At 45.3% G+C, this 20,565-nt stretch overlaps 1 protein-coding gene across 2 annotated transcripts in view; it reads left to right on the plus strand.

The window, feature by feature from the left end:
- The window catches only part of LOC115159638 (matrix metalloproteinase-17), an 89,953-nt gene extending 71,005 nt beyond the window's left edge, over positions 1–18,948 (plus strand). For both annotated transcript variants that reach the window (XM_029709561.1, XM_029709562.1), the window contains 6 exons: positions 239–415; positions 3,979–4,081; positions 5,859–5,941; positions 9,580–9,732; positions 13,317–13,574; positions 17,114–18,948. In XM_029709561.1, the coding sequence (XP_029565421.1) occupies positions 239–415; positions 3,979–4,081; positions 5,859–5,941; positions 9,580–9,732; positions 13,317–13,574; positions 17,114–17,442 (1,103 nt within the window). In that variant the 3' untranslated portion in view covers positions 17,443–18,948. The remainder of the gene's footprint in view (positions 1–238; positions 416–3,978; positions 4,082–5,858; positions 5,942–9,579; positions 9,733–13,316; positions 13,575–17,113) is intronic.
- The last annotated feature ends 1,617 nt before the right edge of the window (positions 18,949–20,565 follow it).

Consider the following 20,565-nt stretch of genomic DNA (forward strand, 5'->3'; position numbering starts at 1 on the left):
AGAAACACACTCTGCAATCCACACACTTGATAGTAGAGGTGTAGTAGGTCAGTCCAACACTCAAAATGGAGAGTTGAGAAGGTAGTAATAGCATTCTTCTGTCTGTCAGTGAGGTGTGTTTTCATGATATGAAAGCCATATCAAAGCTTTTCTCTGCTCCGATGGATGGAGAAATCTCATTGTTATCTTTATCACGTCTATCCTCCCTCTCTCTCTTTCTCTCTCTCTCTCCCCTCAGACTCTCACGGGATGGATTTGTTTGCGGTAGCAGTGCATGAGTTTGGTCATGCTATTGGCCTGGCCCACACTTCAGCCATAGAGTCCATCATGAGGCCGTACTACCAGGGCCCTGTGGGGGACCCACTCAAGTACAACCTCCCCTATGAGGACAAGGTCCGCGTCTGGCAGCTCTACGGTACGTACCTCAAATCGCCTCACCATCATGGGAAAAGGCTGCTAAGGGGTATATAGTACATAGAGACATAACACCACAGCTGCTTCTTACCCCGCAATGTTTCCCAACACTGTAATACATACAGTGCATTTGGAAAGTATCCAGACCCCTTGACTTTTTCCACATTTTGTTATGTTACAGCCTTATTCCTAAATTGATAAAATTGTTTTTTTCCCTCCTCAATCTACACACAATACCCCATAATGAAAAAGCAAAAACATGTTTTTGCAAATTTATAATAAAAAACTAAACTGAAATATCACATTTACATAAGTATTCAGACGCTTTACTCAGTACTTTGTTGAAGCACCTTTGACAACGATTACAGCCTTGAGTCTTCTTAGGTATGACACTACAAGCTTGGCACACCTATATTTGGGGAGTTTCTCCCATTCTTCTCTGCAGATCCTCTCAGGCTCAGTCAGGTTGGATGGGGAGCGTCGCTGCACAGCTATTTTCAGGTCTTGAGATGTTCGATCGGATTCAAGTCCGGGTCTCGTCGGGCCGCTCCGGATATTCTCCTCTCCACCTGTCACGCCCTGACCTGAGAGAGATGGTTTATTTCTCTATTTTGTTAGGTCAGGGTGTGGGGTGGGCATTCTATGTCATTATATTTCTATGTTTTGGCCAGGTATGGTTTCCAATCAGAGGCAGCTGTCTATCGTTGTCTCTGATTGGGAATCATACTTAAGCAGCCTTTTCCCCACCTGTAGTTGTGGGTAATTATTCTTTCTGTGAGTGTTTTGTGTGCGCCTCAGTTGCGTCACGTTCATTTCTGTTTATCCTGTTTATTGTTTTGTTCGGTTTCACGTAAAATAAAGGATGTGGAATTACCGGCACGCTGCCTCTTGGCTTATTTATGACAGGGAGTTTGAGGACAGTGAACGTGACAGAATTAGCCACCACAAGAAAGCCAAGCAGTGTGCACTTACTGGGAAGACGTGCTGGACCGGGGAGAATCAACATCGACGGAAGCACGAGAGGCACCCCCCAAAAAAAATTGGGGGGGGGGCACACGGGGATATTGGCAGAGTCAGGGTGGAGACCTGAGCCAACTCCCGTGCTTACCGTGGGGAAAGTAGGACTGGTCAGGCACCGTGTTATGCGGTGATTCGCACGGTGTCGCCAGTGGGCCTGCACAGCCAGTTCGTCCTGTGCCGCACCCCACACTTCCCAGGCTAAAGTAAGCATACAGCCAGGATGGGTTGTGCCAGCCCTAAGCTCCAGACCTCCAGTGCGCCTCCACGGCCCAGTATACTCTGTGCCTGCTCTGCGCACCCAGTCTCCTGTGCGTCTCCCCAGTCCGGTGATCGGTTCCAGCTCCACGTAAGAAGCCTCCAGTGATGATCTATGGTCCGAAGCCTCCAGTGATGATCCATGGCACGAAGCCTCCAGTGATAATCCATGGTCCAGAGCCTCCAGTGATAATCCATGGCACGAAGCATCCAGTGATGATCCATGGCCCGGAGCCTCCAGTGATAATCCATGGCACGAAGCCTCCAGTGATGATCCATGGCAAGAAGCCTCCAGTGATGATCCATGGCAAGAAGCCTCCAGTGATGATCCATGGCGCGGAACCTGTAGTGATGATCCATGGCACCAGAACCTCCTGAGACGGTTCACAGTCCGGAACCTCCTGAGACGGTCCACAGCCCGGAACCACCTGAGACGGTCCACAGTCCGGAACCACCTGAGACGGCCCACAGTCCAGAACCTCCTGAGACGGTCCACAGTCCGGAACCTCCAGCGACGTTCCCCAGTCCAGAGTCTTCAGCGACGGTCTGCAGTCCAGAGTCTTCAGCGACGGTCTGCAGTCCAGAGTCTTCAGCGACGGTTTGCAGTCCAGAGTCCCCGGCGGCGGTCTGCAGTCCAGAGTCCCCGGCGGCGGTCTGCAGTCCAGAGTCTCTGGCGGCGGTCTGCAGTCCAGAGTCTCTGGCGGCGGTCTGCAGTCCAGAGTCTCCGGCGGCGGTCTGCAGTCCAGAGTCTCCGGCGGCAGTCTGCAGTCCAGAGCCTCCGGCAAGGATCTACGGTCCGGTGGCACAAGAGCGAAGGGATCAACAGGCGGAGCGGGGGCTAAGCCCCGAACCGGAGCCGCCACCATGGGTAGATGCCCACCCGGACCGTCCCCTATAGGTTCAGGTTTGCGGCCGGGAGTCCGCACCTTTGGGGGGGGGTACTGTCACGCCCTGACCTGAGAGAGACGGTTTATTTCTCTATTTTGTTAGGTCAGGGTGTGGGGTGGGCATTCTATGTCATTATATTTCTATGTTTTGGCCAGGTATGGTTTCCAATCAGAGGCAGCTGTCTATCGTTGTCTCTGATTGGGAATCATACTTAGGCAGCCTTTTTCCCACCTGGTTTTGTGGGTAGTTGTTTTCCGTTTAGTTGTCTGTTGCCTGACGGAACTGTTTGCTTTCGTTTTGATTCTTTGTTTAAGTGTTTCGTTATATGAATAAATATGAGCACTTACCACGCTGCGTTTTGGTCCCCTTCTCATTACGACGAAAGCCATCACACCACCTTTCTTTCCTATTACTTTATGTTATTTATAGTACTACATTGACATTGATTACTGCATTGTTGGGTTTAGAGCTTACAAGAAAGGCATTTCCCTGTACTTGAACACGTGACAATTAAACCTGAAACTATTTCAGTCATCCTTATCCTTCTCTCCACAAATCAGAACACCTCTTGCCTACTCCTCTATGATTATTTTATACCCGCCTCTCCACACGCCTACCTCACTTATACTAAACATACATCAATGGACTGGCGTTCTGCCATCCCTTCTATGTACATATACTGTGCAGAAGATCCTAGAGGTACTGTATACATTAACTGTCTAATCTACAGGCGCAGACCACCCCACCATCACCCCTCAAACCTCTCATTGCAAATGTCTCCTAGAATTACCCATGATTCCTAATGGGACGTGTCCGCCCATCCCTTAGTGCAACATGGGGGTGTAGAGTAGGAAACCCAAGGCCTCGGCACAGGAAGCAGAACTGATTAGTTTGTATGCAGTGATAATTGATTTAACTAGCGTACTGGTTAAAGTGGGAGGGAGTGAAGAGAATGCTTTAATTGGTCATCCCTGTGGCACAGACCCTGCTTATCACTGTGTGCCATGCTACTGAGAGAGGGGGAGGAGACGAAGACGGATAGGTGAGAGGTGATGAGAAGAGAGAGAGGGAGGACAGGAAGACTGATAGGTGAGAGGGGATAAGTGGCTGGGGGAGAAGGGAAGAGACTGGAGAGGTAACAGGCAAGGTAGGACAAAGAAGAGAGAGAGAGGTGAGATAGAGAGGGAAAAGGAAGGGAGGGAGAGAGAGGTGAGATAGAGACAGAGAAAGGAAAGAGAGAGAGGTGAGATAGAGACAGGGAAAGGAAGGGAGGGAGAAAACATGTTGACTCATGCTGCCGCTGTAAAGTGGGGCTGGATGCTTGGAATGTGTGTATGTGAATGTGGGGTTGTGTGTCTCTAAGTACAGTTGAATTGACCCTTGACCTCTCGTCCTTCCCAGGGGTGAGCGATTCAGTGTCACATACGGCCCAGCCAGATGACCCCTCCCAGACCGCTGACCCACCGGTACTACTGGACCTCCCTGAGAACAGATCTACTGTCCCGTGAGTCACACCCACACAAACACACACATTCGCACTACATATATTACATCTGCTGACACACATACACTCACCCACTCACATACACTCAGAGGCCAGTTTATTAGGTACTTCACCCCTTTCATGAAAATTGTTCACTCCTACAGACAGTGAGTCAGGTGGCTGTGGCTTGCTATATAAAGCAGGCAGACGAGCGTCATCAAGGCATTCAGTTACTGTTTGATTGAACTTTAGAATGGGCAAAACGAGTGACCTAAGCGACTTTGAGCGTGGTATGGTCATCAGTGCCAGGCACGCCGGTTTCAGTATCTCAGAAACGGATGGCCTCCTAGGCTTTCACGCACGACAGTGTCTAGGGTTTACAGAAAATGGTGTGACAAGCTAAAAACATCCAGTCAGCGTCAGTCCTGTTGGCAAAAACAGCTCGTTGGTGAGAGGTCGAAGGAGAATGGCAGAATCGTGCAAGCTAACAGACGGGCCACAAGCAGGAAAATAACTATGCAGATCAACAGTGGTGTGCAGAACAACATCTCGGAATGCACAACTCTTCTATCCTTGTCACGGATGGGCTATTGCAGCAGACGACCACACCGGGTTCAGCTAAAAACAAAAATAAGCTCCAGTGGGCACGCTATCACCAACACTGGACAATTGAGGAGTGGAAAAATATTGCCTGGTCCAACAAATCACGGTTCCTGATGGAAGAGTGAGAATTTGGATCCATGCCCCCATCCTGCCTCGTGTCAACTGTACAGGCTGGTGGTGTTTGTGCAGTGGGGAATGTTTTCCTGGCAGACGTTAGGACCCTTGGTACTGTACCAATTGAGCAATGTTTCCATTCCCCGAATAATTCAGGCTGTTCTGGAGGCAAAAGTGTTCTGACCCGATACTAGATGGGTGTACCTAATAAACTGTCCACTGAGTGTATATCCACACACACCCGTATACATCCATTCTCTCTCCCTCTGTTTCCAGACTGTCCTGCAGTTCAGTGAGTTTGGACATTGTCACAATGAGAGAGAGATAACAGTCCTTGTTTCCCAGTGTGCTCAGTATTACATTTGTATGTTTATACAACACCACGTCGCCAGTGTTCACACACCAGACTACACAGCACTCAACAGCAAGTGACAGAACAGAAGCCCCGAGAAAATAATACATTTTCATACTTGACTGGTAGCAAGTGGATACTTTGTCCTCTTTTTTGTTATTTTTCCCCACTCCTCTGTGTAGCTTTCCCTTATAATTTCTCGGCCACTCCATCTTGCAGGATGATGTATGGACAAGGTGGATTTAGCCTGACAAAGGTCACTAATATAGTCCTCCCTGCGCAGATACTCTGTTAATACTCCCTGAATAGAGATCTTTGTTAATAAGGAGCTAGGCGAGTAGCGTCTCACAAAAGCAGCCCTGTTGTGGTAATTGCCTCGTCATTTGCAGCCTGGACACGTCAGGCGCTTAAAGTCAGTCATTAGCACTGGGATAATGCATGTGAGGACCTCGGTCTCCTGCGTCAGGACGATAACATCTCCCCGGATGTTTGGCCTGTTTTTTTAAGTGACACACACACAAATACACTCAGTAGATAAACACACAAGCATAGTGTGCATGAGCGCTCTGCACACATAAACACAAACAGAGACACGCACACAATGGTTTAAGATGAGAAGACACTGATTTAGACTGGCATAGTGACTGGGGATAGAGAAGTGGTTTGGTGTACATTCTGTCTTAGTTTCTTTAATTAATTCCCCCCTCTCTCTCTCTCTTCCTCTCTTAGGCCAGCACGAGATTCCCCTGACAGGTGCACCAGTCACTTTGATGCAGTGGCCCAGATTCGCGGGGAGGCCTTCTTTTTTAAAGGTACAGAGAGGGGCCAGAGGGAGAGAAAACAGTTTGTGGCGTTGCCTGCGATCGATATAAAAGGCAGCCAAGCATCTCTCTCAGAGTTCCACACACACACCTTCACACTCAATGGACAGACAGCTAGACAGACCCTGGAGGGGCCCATGGTCCCATGTTGACTGTAAAACTATATGGTTTGAATTAAGGAGATAGATTCTTAATTAACATCTGTCAACCTCAAGAGATCTCCATGGTAATATAAAAAGTTTTGTTTGGTCTGTATTTTATGGACGATGTTAATAGCTTGTAGAGCTGCAGATTAAAAAGTATTATACAACGGGTGGGTCTAATCCTGAATGGTGATTGGTTAAAACCGAATTCTAGCCGGTGTCTATTCCACAAGTTACCACCGGCTAAATCTATGACGTTGAAATGCCTATTTACTCTGTCCCATCTGACTGCGCAATCCACTGTCTTATCAGCCCAGCCAGGCAATTTATAAACTTGATCTCCAGTATCTCACATTTCTTTTAGACCAGCATTTAGATTTCAACAGCAGAGATTTCTATAAACATTGCTGTCTGTCTCCGACATTTGCAACATTGTTTCAATATGCAAATTAAATCTCCAGCTGTCCCTGTAATGAGGTCTGTGTGTAGCTTGTGTAGAGGAGTCAGGCGCAGGACAGCAGATATGAGTAAATAAACGTAATGTACTCAAAATAGGCAAATACAATGCAATAACGCAAGCCCACAATACGGACCGTAAAACATATACAAACAATCACTCACAAAAAAACATGGGGGAACAGATGGTTAAATAATGAACAAGTAATTGGGGAAGTGAAAAGGTGTGTAAAACAAAGACAAAACAAATGGAAAATGAAAAGTGGATCGGCTGACATCGACCGCCGAAACGCCGCCCAAACAAGGAGAGGGACCGACTTCGGCAGAAGTCGTGACAGTCCCATAGTAATGAACTTGTCTGGAGTCGGGATGAGACAGAAAGGCAGGCAACTTTTCTCAGCCATTCGAAATCATGAATCTGCATCATTTTTATGGATATATACAAATAACTATCAATAGAAAACAGGTAATACGAAACAAAGTACAGCTAGTTTGCTGTCTTTCCAGCTTCAGTTTGAAGTGATTGTGTTAGCTTTATTGTTGGCTAGCGCCTCTGAACAACTGTGTCCTGACGAGAGAGCACATTTTCTCCGCCAGGTGAAATCGTGCATCATTAGCTCATTGTTATGGATGTATCTAAATAAATGTCACTAGAAAATAGCTTAAACAAACGCAAATGTAGCTACTTTTCAGTTATTCTGGCTGCAATGTTTGACGTGACTGTAAGTTAGCTGTAGTTGGCTAGCTAGCAAGCAAGGGATAAGAAAGTTGTCAGGCAGTATGGCAATGAAACATTTAGAACGAACGACTGGGTCGCGTCCATAGATACAGAACAAAAAACTGAACAACTGGGTCGCGTCTCTGGCAACCGAACCTATACAATGAATGACCAGCTGGCTTGGGTACCAACCCTAGATTTGTGTCGGGACAAAATCTTGTGGAAGGATGAAAGTATGAATACATTTATCAAAATAACATTTGTAATGAAAGTATGTCAATCACTATTTGAATATGTTGGTAACACGTTGTATAAAAGTGATAATGACATTGAAACCGGTGTTTGGAGGATATATTGGCACGGTTTGCCGGCCCTCGACTTTGTCTTGGGCCTAACAACACCCGTGCCAATAGATCCTCCAAACACTGGCTCCTCTGGCATTATCACATAAATAATACAGAGGCTGTGACCCAACTCAGACAAGCTTAGACTAAAGTTGTCCAACACAGATACTGGAAGCCAGGCTGAATCTGCCTCTCTGTGTTCGCTTGGTTGGTTCAGCCAGTTGAGTGCCTAACCGGGTGCAATCTCCTCTGCGGCATCCACACATGTTTGTCCTGTGGACCATTTGAATATGGACAACAGCGTAAACAAGCACACTCACAAATAAACATTGACACACAGGATGTATACAAACACACTTTTCACTAGTGTACACACATACAGTACACTCCCACACATACACAAGTGTGTACACACATTCACACAAACACTTACACAAACACTTAATCAGGCCGCGGGGCCAGACGGATTACCAGGACGTGTACTTAGAGCATGAGCGGACCAAGTGGCAAGTGTCTTCACTGGCATTTTCAACCTCTCCCTGACTAGTCTGTAATACCTATGTTTCAAGCAGACCACTATTGTCCCTGTGCCCAAAAAAGCGAAGGTAACCTGCCTAAATGACTGCAGCCCCGTAGCACTTACTTCGGTAGCCATGAACTGCTTTGAAAGGCTGGTCATGGCTCACATCAACACCATCCTCCCAGAAACCCTAGACCCACTCCAATTCGCATACCGCCGCAACAGATCCACAGATGACGCAATCTCAATCACACTCCACACTGCCCTTTCCCACCTGGACAAAAGGAACACCAATCTGAGAATGTTGTTCATTGACTAAAGCTCAGCGTTCAGCACCATAATGCCCACAAAGATCATCACTAAGCTAAGGACCCTGGAACTAAACACCTCCCTCTGCATCTGTACTTCCTGACTGGCCGCCCCCAGGTGGTGAGGGTAGGCAACAACACATCTGCCACGCTGATCCTCAACACGGGGGCCCCTCAGGGGTGTGTACTTAGTCCCCTCCTGTACTCCCTGTTCACCCACGACTGCATGGCCAAGCACAACTCCAACACCACCATTAAGTTTGCTGACGACACAACGGTGGTTGGCCTGATCACCGACAACGATGAGACGGCCTATAGGGAGGAGGTCAGAGACCTGGCAGAGTGGTGCCAGGACAACAAGCTCTCCCTCAACGTGAGCAAGAAAAGGTAGCTGATTGTGCACTACAGGGAAAAGAGGGCCGAACACCCCCTCATTCACATCGACGGGGCTGTAGTGTAGTGGGTTGAGAGTTTCAAGTTCCTTGGTGTCTACATCGCCAACAAACTATCATGGTCCAAACACACCAAGACAGTCGTGAAGAGGGCACGACATCGCCTTTTCCCCCTCAGGAGACTGAAAATATTTGGCATGGTACCCAGATCCTCAAAAAGCTTTACAGCTACTCCATCGAGAGCATCCTAACTGGTTGCATCACCACATGGTATGGCAACTGCTCAGCATCTGACCGTAAGGCGCTACAGAGGGTAGTGAGTACGGCCCAGTAAATCATTGGGGCCAAGCTTCCTGCCATCCAGGACATCTATACTAGGTGGTATCAGAGGTGTCATTGACAACCCCCCCTCACCTTTGTTTTTACACTGCTGCTACTACCCCCTGTATAGCCTCATTAAAAAATATATTTTACATTTATTTTAATTTTATTATGTTACTTTTTTTATTTTATTTTTAACTTTTAGTTTATTTAGTAAATATTTTCTTAACTCTATTTTCTTTCAACTGCATTATTGGTTAAGGTCTTGTAAGTAAGCATTTCACTGTTATGTCTACACCTGTTGTATTCGGCGCATGTGACAAATAGAATTTGATTTGATTTGAATGACTTTGAACCCATCCACCTTTACCAATTTTTTCTCCCTACATAAATGTTCTTCCTACTTTCTCTCTCTTCCTCCTCCTAGGGAAGTATTTCTGGCGTCTGACGCGGGAGAAGCACCTGGTGTCTCTGCGTCCGGCTCAGATCCACAGGTTCTGGAGAGGCCTGCCTACCAACCTGGACAGTGTGGATGCTGTCTACGAGAGACCTGGGGACCATAAGATAGTCTTCTTCAAAGGTACCCAACCCAGAAACCCAACCATGGTTGTGGTGGTGGCAAGGAGGTCAACCATATACCAACTATGTTACATCAACTATGAAAGGGAGTGTTGTGATATAATTTGAAGTTTTTTGATTTGTCGAGGAGACTGTTATGACTATTATTTTGAAGTGTCAAGGCTGTTCAAATAAATGTGAAGGTGTTCTGAGAAACACATGAAAAGAGGTCCATCAAGTGATGTGTCATTATGGGCTTTGAACTTTGTTAACGGTTTTATGGATGATAGAGGGCTTAAAAATGCAATCAACATTACAAAAGCACAAAAGCAAGGACATCTCTCTTACACCTCTTGGTAAAAATGTTTCTTTCTCTGTCTGTATTTCAAGGTCAATTGAATATTTTCATCACAAAACACATGTATTTTTTATTTATTTTTTGAACTTACGACACCTGGTATTTCCAGGCAGTCTCCCGACCCAGTACTAACCAGGTCCAACCCTAAACAGGTGTGTTCAGGTTGGTATGGCCACCAGCGTATTTTATTACACCGTTATCTCCCTGAATTTGGTCCCTTGGCTCATCTCTGTAACTCTTCAATGGGCTCGGGAGAGGCAAAGGTGTTTTATGAAACATGACTCACCTGGCCACCTATTTTTTATCACATTGCTCTCTAACACGGATGTCAGCCGCACCAATGTGTCGGAGGAAACACCTTTCGACTGACGACCGGAGTCAGTTTACAGACGACCGGCCCAGTCATAACATAATCCAGCCTCTCCAACAGAATCCAGGTAGAATCAGGAATTCCCCAGGGCAGCTATCTAGGCCACTTACTTTTTTCAATCTTTGAGTAAAGCCAGTGTGTCTATCTATGCAGATGACTCAACACTATGCATGTCAGCTACTACAGCAACTGAAACGACTGCAACACTTAACAAAGATCTGCAGTTAGTTTCAGAATGGGTGTCAAGGCATAATTAGTCCTACATATTTCAAAAACTAAAAGCGTTAAATTTGGAACAAATCATTCACTAAACCATTAACCTCAATTAAATCTTATAATAAATAATGTGGAAATTGAGCATGTTGAGGTGACTAATCTGCTTGGAGTAACCCTGGATTATAAACTGTCATGGTCAAAACATATTGATACAACAGTAGCAAAAAGGGAGAGAAGTCTGTCCATAATAAAGCCCTGCTCTACCTTCTTAAAAGCACTATCAACAAGGTAGGTCCTACAGGCCCTAGTTTTGTCGCACCTGGACTGCTGTTCAGTCGTGTGGTCAGGTGCTACAAAGAGGGACTTAGGGAAATTGCAATTGGCTCAGTACAAGGCAGCACGACTGGCCCTTGGATGTACATAGAGAGCAAACATTAATAATATGCATGTCAATCTCACCTGGCTCAAAGTGGAGGAGAGATTGACTTCATCAATACTTGTATTTGTGAGAGGTGTTGACATGTTGAAAACACAGAGTTGTCTGTTTAAACGACTAGCACACAGCTCAGACACCCATGCATACTATGGGAGGCGTAGACTATGGGAGGCGCACAGTACTACAGTACTACATGACTACATGGAACTCTATTCTACATCAGGTAACTGATAAAATCAGTAGAATCAGATTTTAAAAACAGATACAAATACACCTTTATGGAACAGCGGGAACTGTGAAGCAACACAAACATAGGCACAGAGACATGCATACACACACATGATAACCGACGCACTATACACACGTACACATGGATTTTATGTGGTAGTGGAGTAGGGGCCTGAGGACACACACTTAGTGTGTTGTGAAATCTGTTATGGATGCATTGTAATGTTTTTAAAATTGTATAACTGCCTTAATTTTGTCAGACCCCAGGAAGAGTCAGCAGTTAATGGGGATCCATAATAAATACAAATACAAATAAATACAAGGAGTTGCTAGAGTACGATGAGCCAAGGAAAGCACCACCGTCAAACCCTCCCCTACCCCGGATGGCCAATTGTGCGCCGTTCTATGGGGCTCCCTATCACGTCTGATCTGCGCCACCCAGGACCCACAAAACACATTTAATCACTTTCATTTAGTTGAGTTATGTCAGGCCCTGTGATAGACTAGCGTCCTGTCCAGGGGGTGTACTTGTACATCAAACAGCCTCGCCCAACAGAAACAGGAGATAGGCTCCTGCTCCGATGAGTGGCGGCTCGCACAAGCCAAGGCTACTTTTACAGTTTCATTATTCTTATGCAATACCTACGTAGGAAATATCATGACAAATAGGGGTATTGTAAAGCAGTTGGCTATTGTAAAAACATAGCACAGTGTTGTATGCCATTTCTTCCCCATGCAACATTGTCAAGATCACCTTTTCAATGTGACTTGTCAACTGATACAGAATCGGCTGTCTCTCTGCTTGAAGTTCATCAGCTTACAGTGCAACAATGAAATTCAGATAATGAGTGGAATATATGCAAATCAAATCAAATTGTATTAGTCACATGCGCCGAATACAACAGGTGTAGACCTTACAGTGAAATGCTTACTTACGAGCCCATAACCAACAATGCAGTTAAAAAAATACGGATAAGAAATAAAAAATAACAAGTAATTAAAGAGCAGCAGTAAAATAACAATAGCGAGACTATATACATGGGGTACCGGTACAGAGTCAATGTGCGGGGGCACCGGTTAGTTGAGGTAATATGTACATGTAGGTAGAGTTATTAAAGTGACTATGCATAGATGATAACAACAGAGAGCAGCAGTGGTGTAAAAGAGGGGGTGGGGGGCAATGCAAATAGTCTGGGTAGCCATTTGATTAGATGTTCAGGAGTCTTGGGGGTAGAAGTTGTTTAGAAGCCTCTTGGACCTAGACTTGGCGCTCCGGTACCGCTTGCCGTGTGGTAGCAGAGAGAACAATTTATGACTAGGGTGACTGGAGTCGTTGACAATTTTTAGGGCCTTCTACAACCCAGGTAAATCAATGCATTGTATACTACACTATAATTCCAAATGGTAGCACATGGTGGCTATTTCCACTTTGTCCTAATGAAGCACCCTGGCTGATGGAGAAGGACAATGTAGTATTTACAGCCACATCCATATATAATGGTTTTACCTTCCAACACAAATTCATGTCAAATTGATACATTTATGAGGTGAAAATATATAATTTTACAGCGTTCAGCAGAATCAAACTATATACGTTAACTAGGCAATACATCATTTTGGTTCAGTAGTTATCAGTTTTGAGCAGTTTAATTACTTTAAGTGATAGTTTATTGTATTGTTAACAAATGACAAGAAAATCATATCAAAAGTAAGGTAATTATAGCATTTTGAAAAGCAGATACATGTACTTAGAAAAAGTGATTTGGTGCAGTGAACAAGTGACTTTGCGAATGTATTTATTGTACTCAGTCTATTGAAAATGTGCTTCGAGTTTTGGAACATGAGCCATTTTGATGACCTGTTTAGATTTTTGTGATTAGAGTTGTGAAAATGTACCACGTACTTCTGAAAATTGCACCAAAGTGATAGAATTTTTTTTAAAAACAACTTATCCGGTTAACTCTCGTTGATTGACGTTCCTTTGTCCCGCCTCCTCAGGACTAAAGTATTGGATATTCAAGGACAACAACGTGGAGGAGGGTTATCCTCGGCCAATCAGTGACTTCGGCCTGCCCATGGAGGGCGTGGACGCAGCCTTCGTGTGGCTCCACAACGACAAGACCTACTTCTTCAAGGACAACCACTACTGGCGCTATGACGACCATCTACGGCGTATGGATCTGGGCTACCCCAAAGACAGCACACTGTGGAAGGGGGTCCCGCCCCAACTAGACGACGCCATGCGATGGTCGGATGGTGAGTATTAGACAAATGCACACACACACACAGTTCCTCTGCGTCCACATCACCGAGGACTTGACATGGACTAACAACACCACCACTCTTGTCAAGAGGGCGCAACAGCGTCTCTACTTCCTAAGGCGGCTGAAGAAATTCTGCCCTGGGTCCTCTCTAAATACTACCGCTGTACCATCGAGAGCGTCCTGACTGGTTGCATTGCGGCATGGCACGGGAATTGCTCCATCCACGACCGCAAGGCACTCCAGCGGGTGGTGAAGACGGCCCAGTACATCACTGGGAACGTGCTCCAGCCATCGGAACGGTGAGGAAAGGACTCCGCATCATCAAGGACCCACACACCCCAGTCATGAGCTGTTCACTCCCTTACCGTCGGGCAGACACTTGAACTGGACTGACCACCTGCACTGATTCTCCGCACCTTAGCACACATACACTCACTCATGCAGACAGACATATACACTCGCTGGCCAGTTTATTAGGTACACCCATCTAGGACTGGGTCGGACCCCCCTTTGCCTTCAGAACAGTCTGAATTCTTTGAGGCATTCTACTGAAATTATTCACAAGGATGTTGGTCCATGCTGAAGCGATGGCATCACTCAGTTTCTGTAGATTGGACAGCAGTACATTCATGCTGTGAACAGCCTGTTCTCTCATCCCAAACATGCTCTATTGGGTTGAAGTCTGGGGACTGACCAGGTCACTCAAGTAAACTGAACTTTCTTCTTGTCCAGTGTTTGTGATCGCATGCCCACTGAAGCCGCTTCTTCTTGTTTTTAGCTGATGAGAGTGGAACCCAGTGTGATCGTCTGCTGCAATAGCCCATCCATGACAAGGATCAACGAGTTGTGCTTTCAGAGATGCCGTTCTGCACACCACTGTTGTACTGCACCGTTATTTGTCTATTTGTGGCCTGCCTGTTAGCTTGCACGATTCTTGCCCTTCTCCTTCAACCTCTCTCATCAACGAGCTGTTTTCGGCCACAGGACTTCAGCTGAATGGATGTTTTTTGTTTCTCACACCATTCTTGGTAAACTCTAGACACTATCATGCCTAAAAATCCCAGGAGGGCAGACGTTTCTGAGATACTTGCTCCGGCACGCCTGGCACTGACGATCATACCACGCTCAAAGACGTTTAGGTCATTAGTTTTGCCCATTCTAACGTTCAATCGAACAGTAACTGAATGCCTCTGCCTGTCTGCCTGCTTTATATAGCAAGCCGCGGCCACGTGAATCACTGTCTGCAAGAGCGATCCTTTATCGGGAACAGGGTGCCTAATAAATTGTACCTAATAAATTGGTCGCTGATTTTACATTCATGCTACACACGTCACAGCTGCTTCTACCAGACTTATTATGGCGCTCAGTTTTTACACTGCCCCCCATCCCCCCCTTCCCCAATACATGTGTAAATATTGGACTATAAATTGTGCCTTCCTGTACTATACTTACGATAAAAAATGTATTCTATTCTACTACTTTTCTATTCTTATCTTGTATTATTTATTGTTGTCGACAAGGAACCTGCAAGTAAGCATTTCATTGGATGATGTATACCATACAAATCCCGTATGACTAATAAAACTTAAAACACACCAGTGGAGGTTCCTGAGGGGAGGACGGCTCATAATAATGGCTGGAACGGAGCGAATGGAATGGCATCAACCACCTGGAAACCATGGAAACCATGCGTTTGATCTATTTGATACCATTCCATTAATTCCACTCCAATCTTTACCACGAGCCCGTCCTCCCTAATAAAGGTGCCACCAACCTCCTGTGACACACACACATCAACAAGCTAAACATACACATATACTCTCACATACACACTCCATATACACACGACACTCACTTCTAAACACTCACACAATACAAGCTAAATACTTAGACATACAGTACACTGCACTAACACAAATGTTTGTCAAAAAGAATGCAAAAATAATGGAGTACCTGACTGTATTTTATTCATGCTTGGCTTTAGGGTACTGACAGAAGGTTTAGTTCCATATCCACTAGACTAGCCCACACTGAATACTTTTTCTCTCCACTCCCTCCTGCTTATAATATAATAATAATAAATGCTATTTAGCAGACGCTTTTATCCAGAGCGACTTACAGTCATGTTTGCATACATTTTATGTTTGGGTGGATTTGAACCTATTATCCCGGCATTGCAAACGCCCTGCTCTACCAACTGAGCTACAAAATACCAGGGCCCATAGGGCTCTGCTCTGGTCAGAAGTAGTGCATAATAGGGTGTCATTTGGGACAACCATAGTGTTTGGGTGAATGTGGCTGGCTGGTCCAGGAAGGAGAGCGAAAGTAGCTGAGCTGAGTCTGTGTTTTAATTGTTGGGTCGTCTTGGCAGCAAGCACCTGCAGCTGGGATATGAGTGTGTGTGTGTGTGTGTGTGTGTGTGTGTGTGTGTGTGTGTGTGTGTGTGTGTGTGTGTGTGTGTGTGTGTGTGTGTGTGTGTGTGTGTGTGTGTGTGTGTGTGTGTGTGTGTGTGTGTGTGTGTGTGTGTGTGTGTGTGTGTGTGTGTGTGTGTGTGTGTGCGCATGCGCAGGTGCGTGCATGCGAGAAAGAGAGCAGGATGTTGCTAGGGCATCATGTCTCAGCTCAGGCACAGCATTCTCAGCAGTGAGCTCCTTATTCATGCCTATCTCAGAGTCAGACCCTTAGTCATGGAGGGCCACTCACCGCCTTAAACATTGGGAAATATTTACATAAATCATATCACACCAAAGCACACATGCATTATACTCACCTCTCCATCTGTCTCACACAAACTCAAGCCCACACACACACAAACAAACAGTCAAGCCTTCGCTGTAGCTTCGTAGTACACACGAATATCAAATAGCTTATCAAAATTCTTCAGTAACACACAAAGGCATTGCACACACACAAACATGGCACGAGCCCAGTCTTCACATGAGCGCTACCCTCATTCAGGGTCCGGGCTCTTTACCACTTCCAGCTCCAGAGGTCCTGCTCAGAGCTGATTGATGTGTGTGTGTAAGCGCAAGCCAAGTATGAAAGCAAGAGTCCCCACACAGCCTGAGCTACCAGAGTGGAAGCACACACTCATACACACACACAGACCTGTGGGCCTGGGAACTGGAAGCACATTAGAGAGCTCTCTCTCCAGGCCTATTCCATCACCTCAGGAAGAGAGAGAGCTGTGGCGACAGGGATTGAGAGAGAGGGAGAGATAGTGCTAGGGAGGATGAGAGCTAGGGAGGGAGGGAGAGAGAGGGAGAGATAGCGGCTGAGAAGGAGGAGACAGACAGACAGGAAGGGATGGAGAGAAGGGGAAAGACAGAGATAAGGGAGGAAAAAAATGACATGCGAGAGAGGGAGAGTTTATTTTGTGTAAAAAACGAACTGGTGGATAGAGAGAGCAGCCTGATAGGAAAACAGTGCGACAGAATCGAGCAACATTGATGTATTACCATAGTAATAGCAATCATCATCACAGTCCCCTTGTAGTCCTCATGCAGCCTCTGTCTTCTTCCTCTCCTTCAGATTCCTCATACTTCTTCAAGGGGAAGGAGTACTGGCGCGTGGTTGGCAGTGATATGGAGGTGGAGGCTGGGTACCCACGGCCCATAGGAAAGGACTGGCTGGTGTGCACAGAGATGCAGTCAGACTCCCCAGCCACAGAGGCCAATAACACAGCTAACACGCGGCTACATGGGCAGCACCACGCCGACCACGCCGAAAATGGCTACGAGGTATGCTCCTGCACTTCTGACTCTGCTTTACCCCTGGGAGCCCGGCCCTCGCCCTCCCCCCTCTGGCTGCTCACCCCTCTCTTGACTCTCTCAGTGGTAAAATCCTACGTCCCTCTATGATGTAAGTAGAGGTGAGCAGCCTCACTCTGTGACATAAAATACAGCAGCCAATCTGATGAGAGTTGGGAAGTGGCTTAAGGGGTACTGTCAGACCAGCTTCACCGTCCGACAAAACGATGACTGGAGGAATTAGCTGTTATTGTTATTATTATCTTAATTGGGATCCTCGTTGTTAATTTGTTTTTTTGTGTTTTGTTATTTATTATATTCAATGGATCAACATGCTTTTAAACTATTTATGTTAAAATTATGATATTGGATTGAATTAGAAATGTGATAACATGACAAATGGAAATAGTTTGTCAATTTGATTATAGTTATGATAAGTTCACAGCAAAATAGTTCCTCTGTGACTAAGCAGTCTAGCAAGAGAGTGGTACTCTGGGATGCCGCACGCCCTGTCCCCTTGTTCCTGAAATCACTATAAGTGCTTTAAGAACCCTCGCACATACACAGACCACTCCATGTGCGGTTTCTATGGACTGAGCTAGCTGGGAAATAATGTTCCGTCTCTGCTCACTCGCTCAAATGGTAATGTCTGGTCTGGCCAGATGGACACTACGCTCTCATTGGACAGTTTGCTCTCTCACTGAGTTTTTAATGTCAGGACTATCTGGATGGAATGGACACTACTTCCTGTAATGACTGACTGTCCTTCCTTGACTGCACTCACGTGCCCTTTTGTGACCTTTGCACCTGTATCTTTCTTTTTTTCTCAGCTCAGTAACAGTAGCACCTCCTGCCATTATCAGAGAGGGTAACCTGTTAGTATTGATTATTAGGACGTATTTTTGTAATAAACACAGAGGGATTGTGGTTGAGCCCTACTCGGGGATGTGCATGATGTGGTTTTCATAATGCCTTGGTCTTGTCTGGTCTGGTCAGTGGTCACCACAACTATCAGCGGTCAATGATAACCAACAGTCACCCAGGGACACCGTTCTCCTTCTCCAGTGGACATCTCTCCTAACATTAACTTTCTCTAAGGATAGGGGGGATGTCTGGGAACAGGGCAGTGGCAGGACATGGATATCCAACAGAGACCTGCCTGCTTAGAGGAGTGCACCCACTCACTACACAACTGGATTTATTAATATTGCTCAGATATATTTACTTACAGTCTATATATATATTGAATATAAATTGAAGTTTTCTGAAAAGTTTTCTGAAAAGCTGAAAAGTTCAATGGCACTTACCCCCCCAAAAAACATGTACATTTTAAGCCGTCTTTTCTAAGGTGAAATATTTTTGTAGGAAAATAAAGAGGGGGTAAGAGAGAGAGTCTGTGCTGGGTTGTGTAATGATTTTGTGTCACAGGGAACCCAGGTGGAACAGGGAGAGGAGGACACGCGACAGCTGCAGTCACAGGCTGGCTGTTACTTTCTGCTTTGAGCTGTTGGGAGCCATGTTTCCCATGTACAGGCAGGTTATTGTTTCCTCACTCCAAAACCATGCTAATCAAGATGTGCTCTCCTCCTGGTAATAAGACATCTTCTTCTACATGCATTCCTTGTTTCAGATCTGTTTATTCAAGATTATGTGTATACATAATATATTATGCGTATGTATGTTTTGTCATAGGAATCAGTGACTTCTGAGAGGAAGACTGAACAATGTTGACTTAGTAAATATAGACCATAAAACTCCAGATATTATTGACTCAGGGATAAAGAAATGTGAGGCAGACACTCAGGAAGCAGACACGCACACAAGCAATGCATGCCGTGAGGATTGAAACAAACCGTTGTCTTGGTAGCCAAATTTTTCAGCATTAAAACCTGTTAGATGTAAAGTCCCCTGTTTTGGGGACCTGCGTGGTTCTGGTACCGGTTCCAACCGACATTTTTGCTTATAAATCGTTATGTGGACACCATACTTTAGATTGAAATGGCTTGCATTGAGCGGTAGCCTTAATTCTCAGGGACACAGGAGTATGTCTCTTCTGCCTGTGTGACGCAGGATGTAAAATCTGAACCACTTGAAGCTGGGATGTCCTTCCTACCATTTAATTCGCTCTTCCAACTGTCCATCAACTCCTGGCTGAACCCTATGTTACAGCCACTAACGGATATGCCTGGAATCCTTACGTCATAACGCAAAAGGAGAAAGTGGTTTCGTCACTGTAGCACATTCAGAGATCGATTTACAACCAGTAATCTAAAATTATTCATAGATTTTAAACAAAAAACACTTTCTGTTTGTCATAGACTGACAATATTAATATGAGATGAAAGGCAAGTTCCTAACGAGTTCAGGAAGCCAAGCTTGAGCTCTGTGAGACATTCACAGCGATGGAGGCAGACGTTTTGAACAAGAGAGACATTTAGAAAATATGCACATTTTCTCAAACACTAAATATATAACCTGAACAAAAATATAAACGCAACATGCAACAATTTCAAAGATTTTACTTAGTTACAGATCTTATAAGAAAATCAGTCTATTAAAATAAATTCAATAGGCTCTAATCTACGGATTTCACATGACTGGGAATACAGATATGTATCTGTTGGTCACAGATACGTTAAAAAAAGGTATCAGAAAACCCATCAGTATCTGGTGTGACCACCATTTGCCTCGTGTAGCATGGCACATCTCCTTCGAATAGAGTTGATCAGGCTGTTGATTGTGGCCTGTGGAATGTTGTCCCACTCCTCTTCAATGGCTGTGCGAAGTTGCTGGATATTGGCGGGAACAGGAACACGCTGTCGTACAAGTCGATCCAGAGCATCCCAAAAATGCTCAATGGGTGATATGTCTGGTGAGTATACAGGCCATGGAAGAACTGGGACATTTTTAGCTTCCAGGAATTGTGTATAGATCCTTGCGACATGGGGACGGCATTACCATGCTGAAACATAAGGTGATGGTGACGGATGAATGGCATGACAATAGAGTCCCACAGTGGAGGTGTCATAATACCCATAAAACCTAGCGGTCAAACAGGGAAATGGTTCCAATCGTTTTCCACTATTTTAGAAACACTTAAAATAAGGGCTGTGTTTGATGTAGGCTTGTACAAATGTACAAATATGTATTTTACATTTATAAGGAAGGTGAAATGCTATAGTTAGTCGTTTTATAATTTGATTATACTATATTTAGAAAAAATCAGTCATTTCA

This window comes from Salmo trutta, chromosome 23, assembly GCF_901001165.1.
Source record: "Salmo trutta chromosome 23, fSalTru1.1, whole genome shotgun sequence".
Lineage (NCBI taxonomy): Eukaryota > Metazoa > Chordata > Actinopteri > Salmoniformes > Salmonidae > Salmo > Salmo trutta.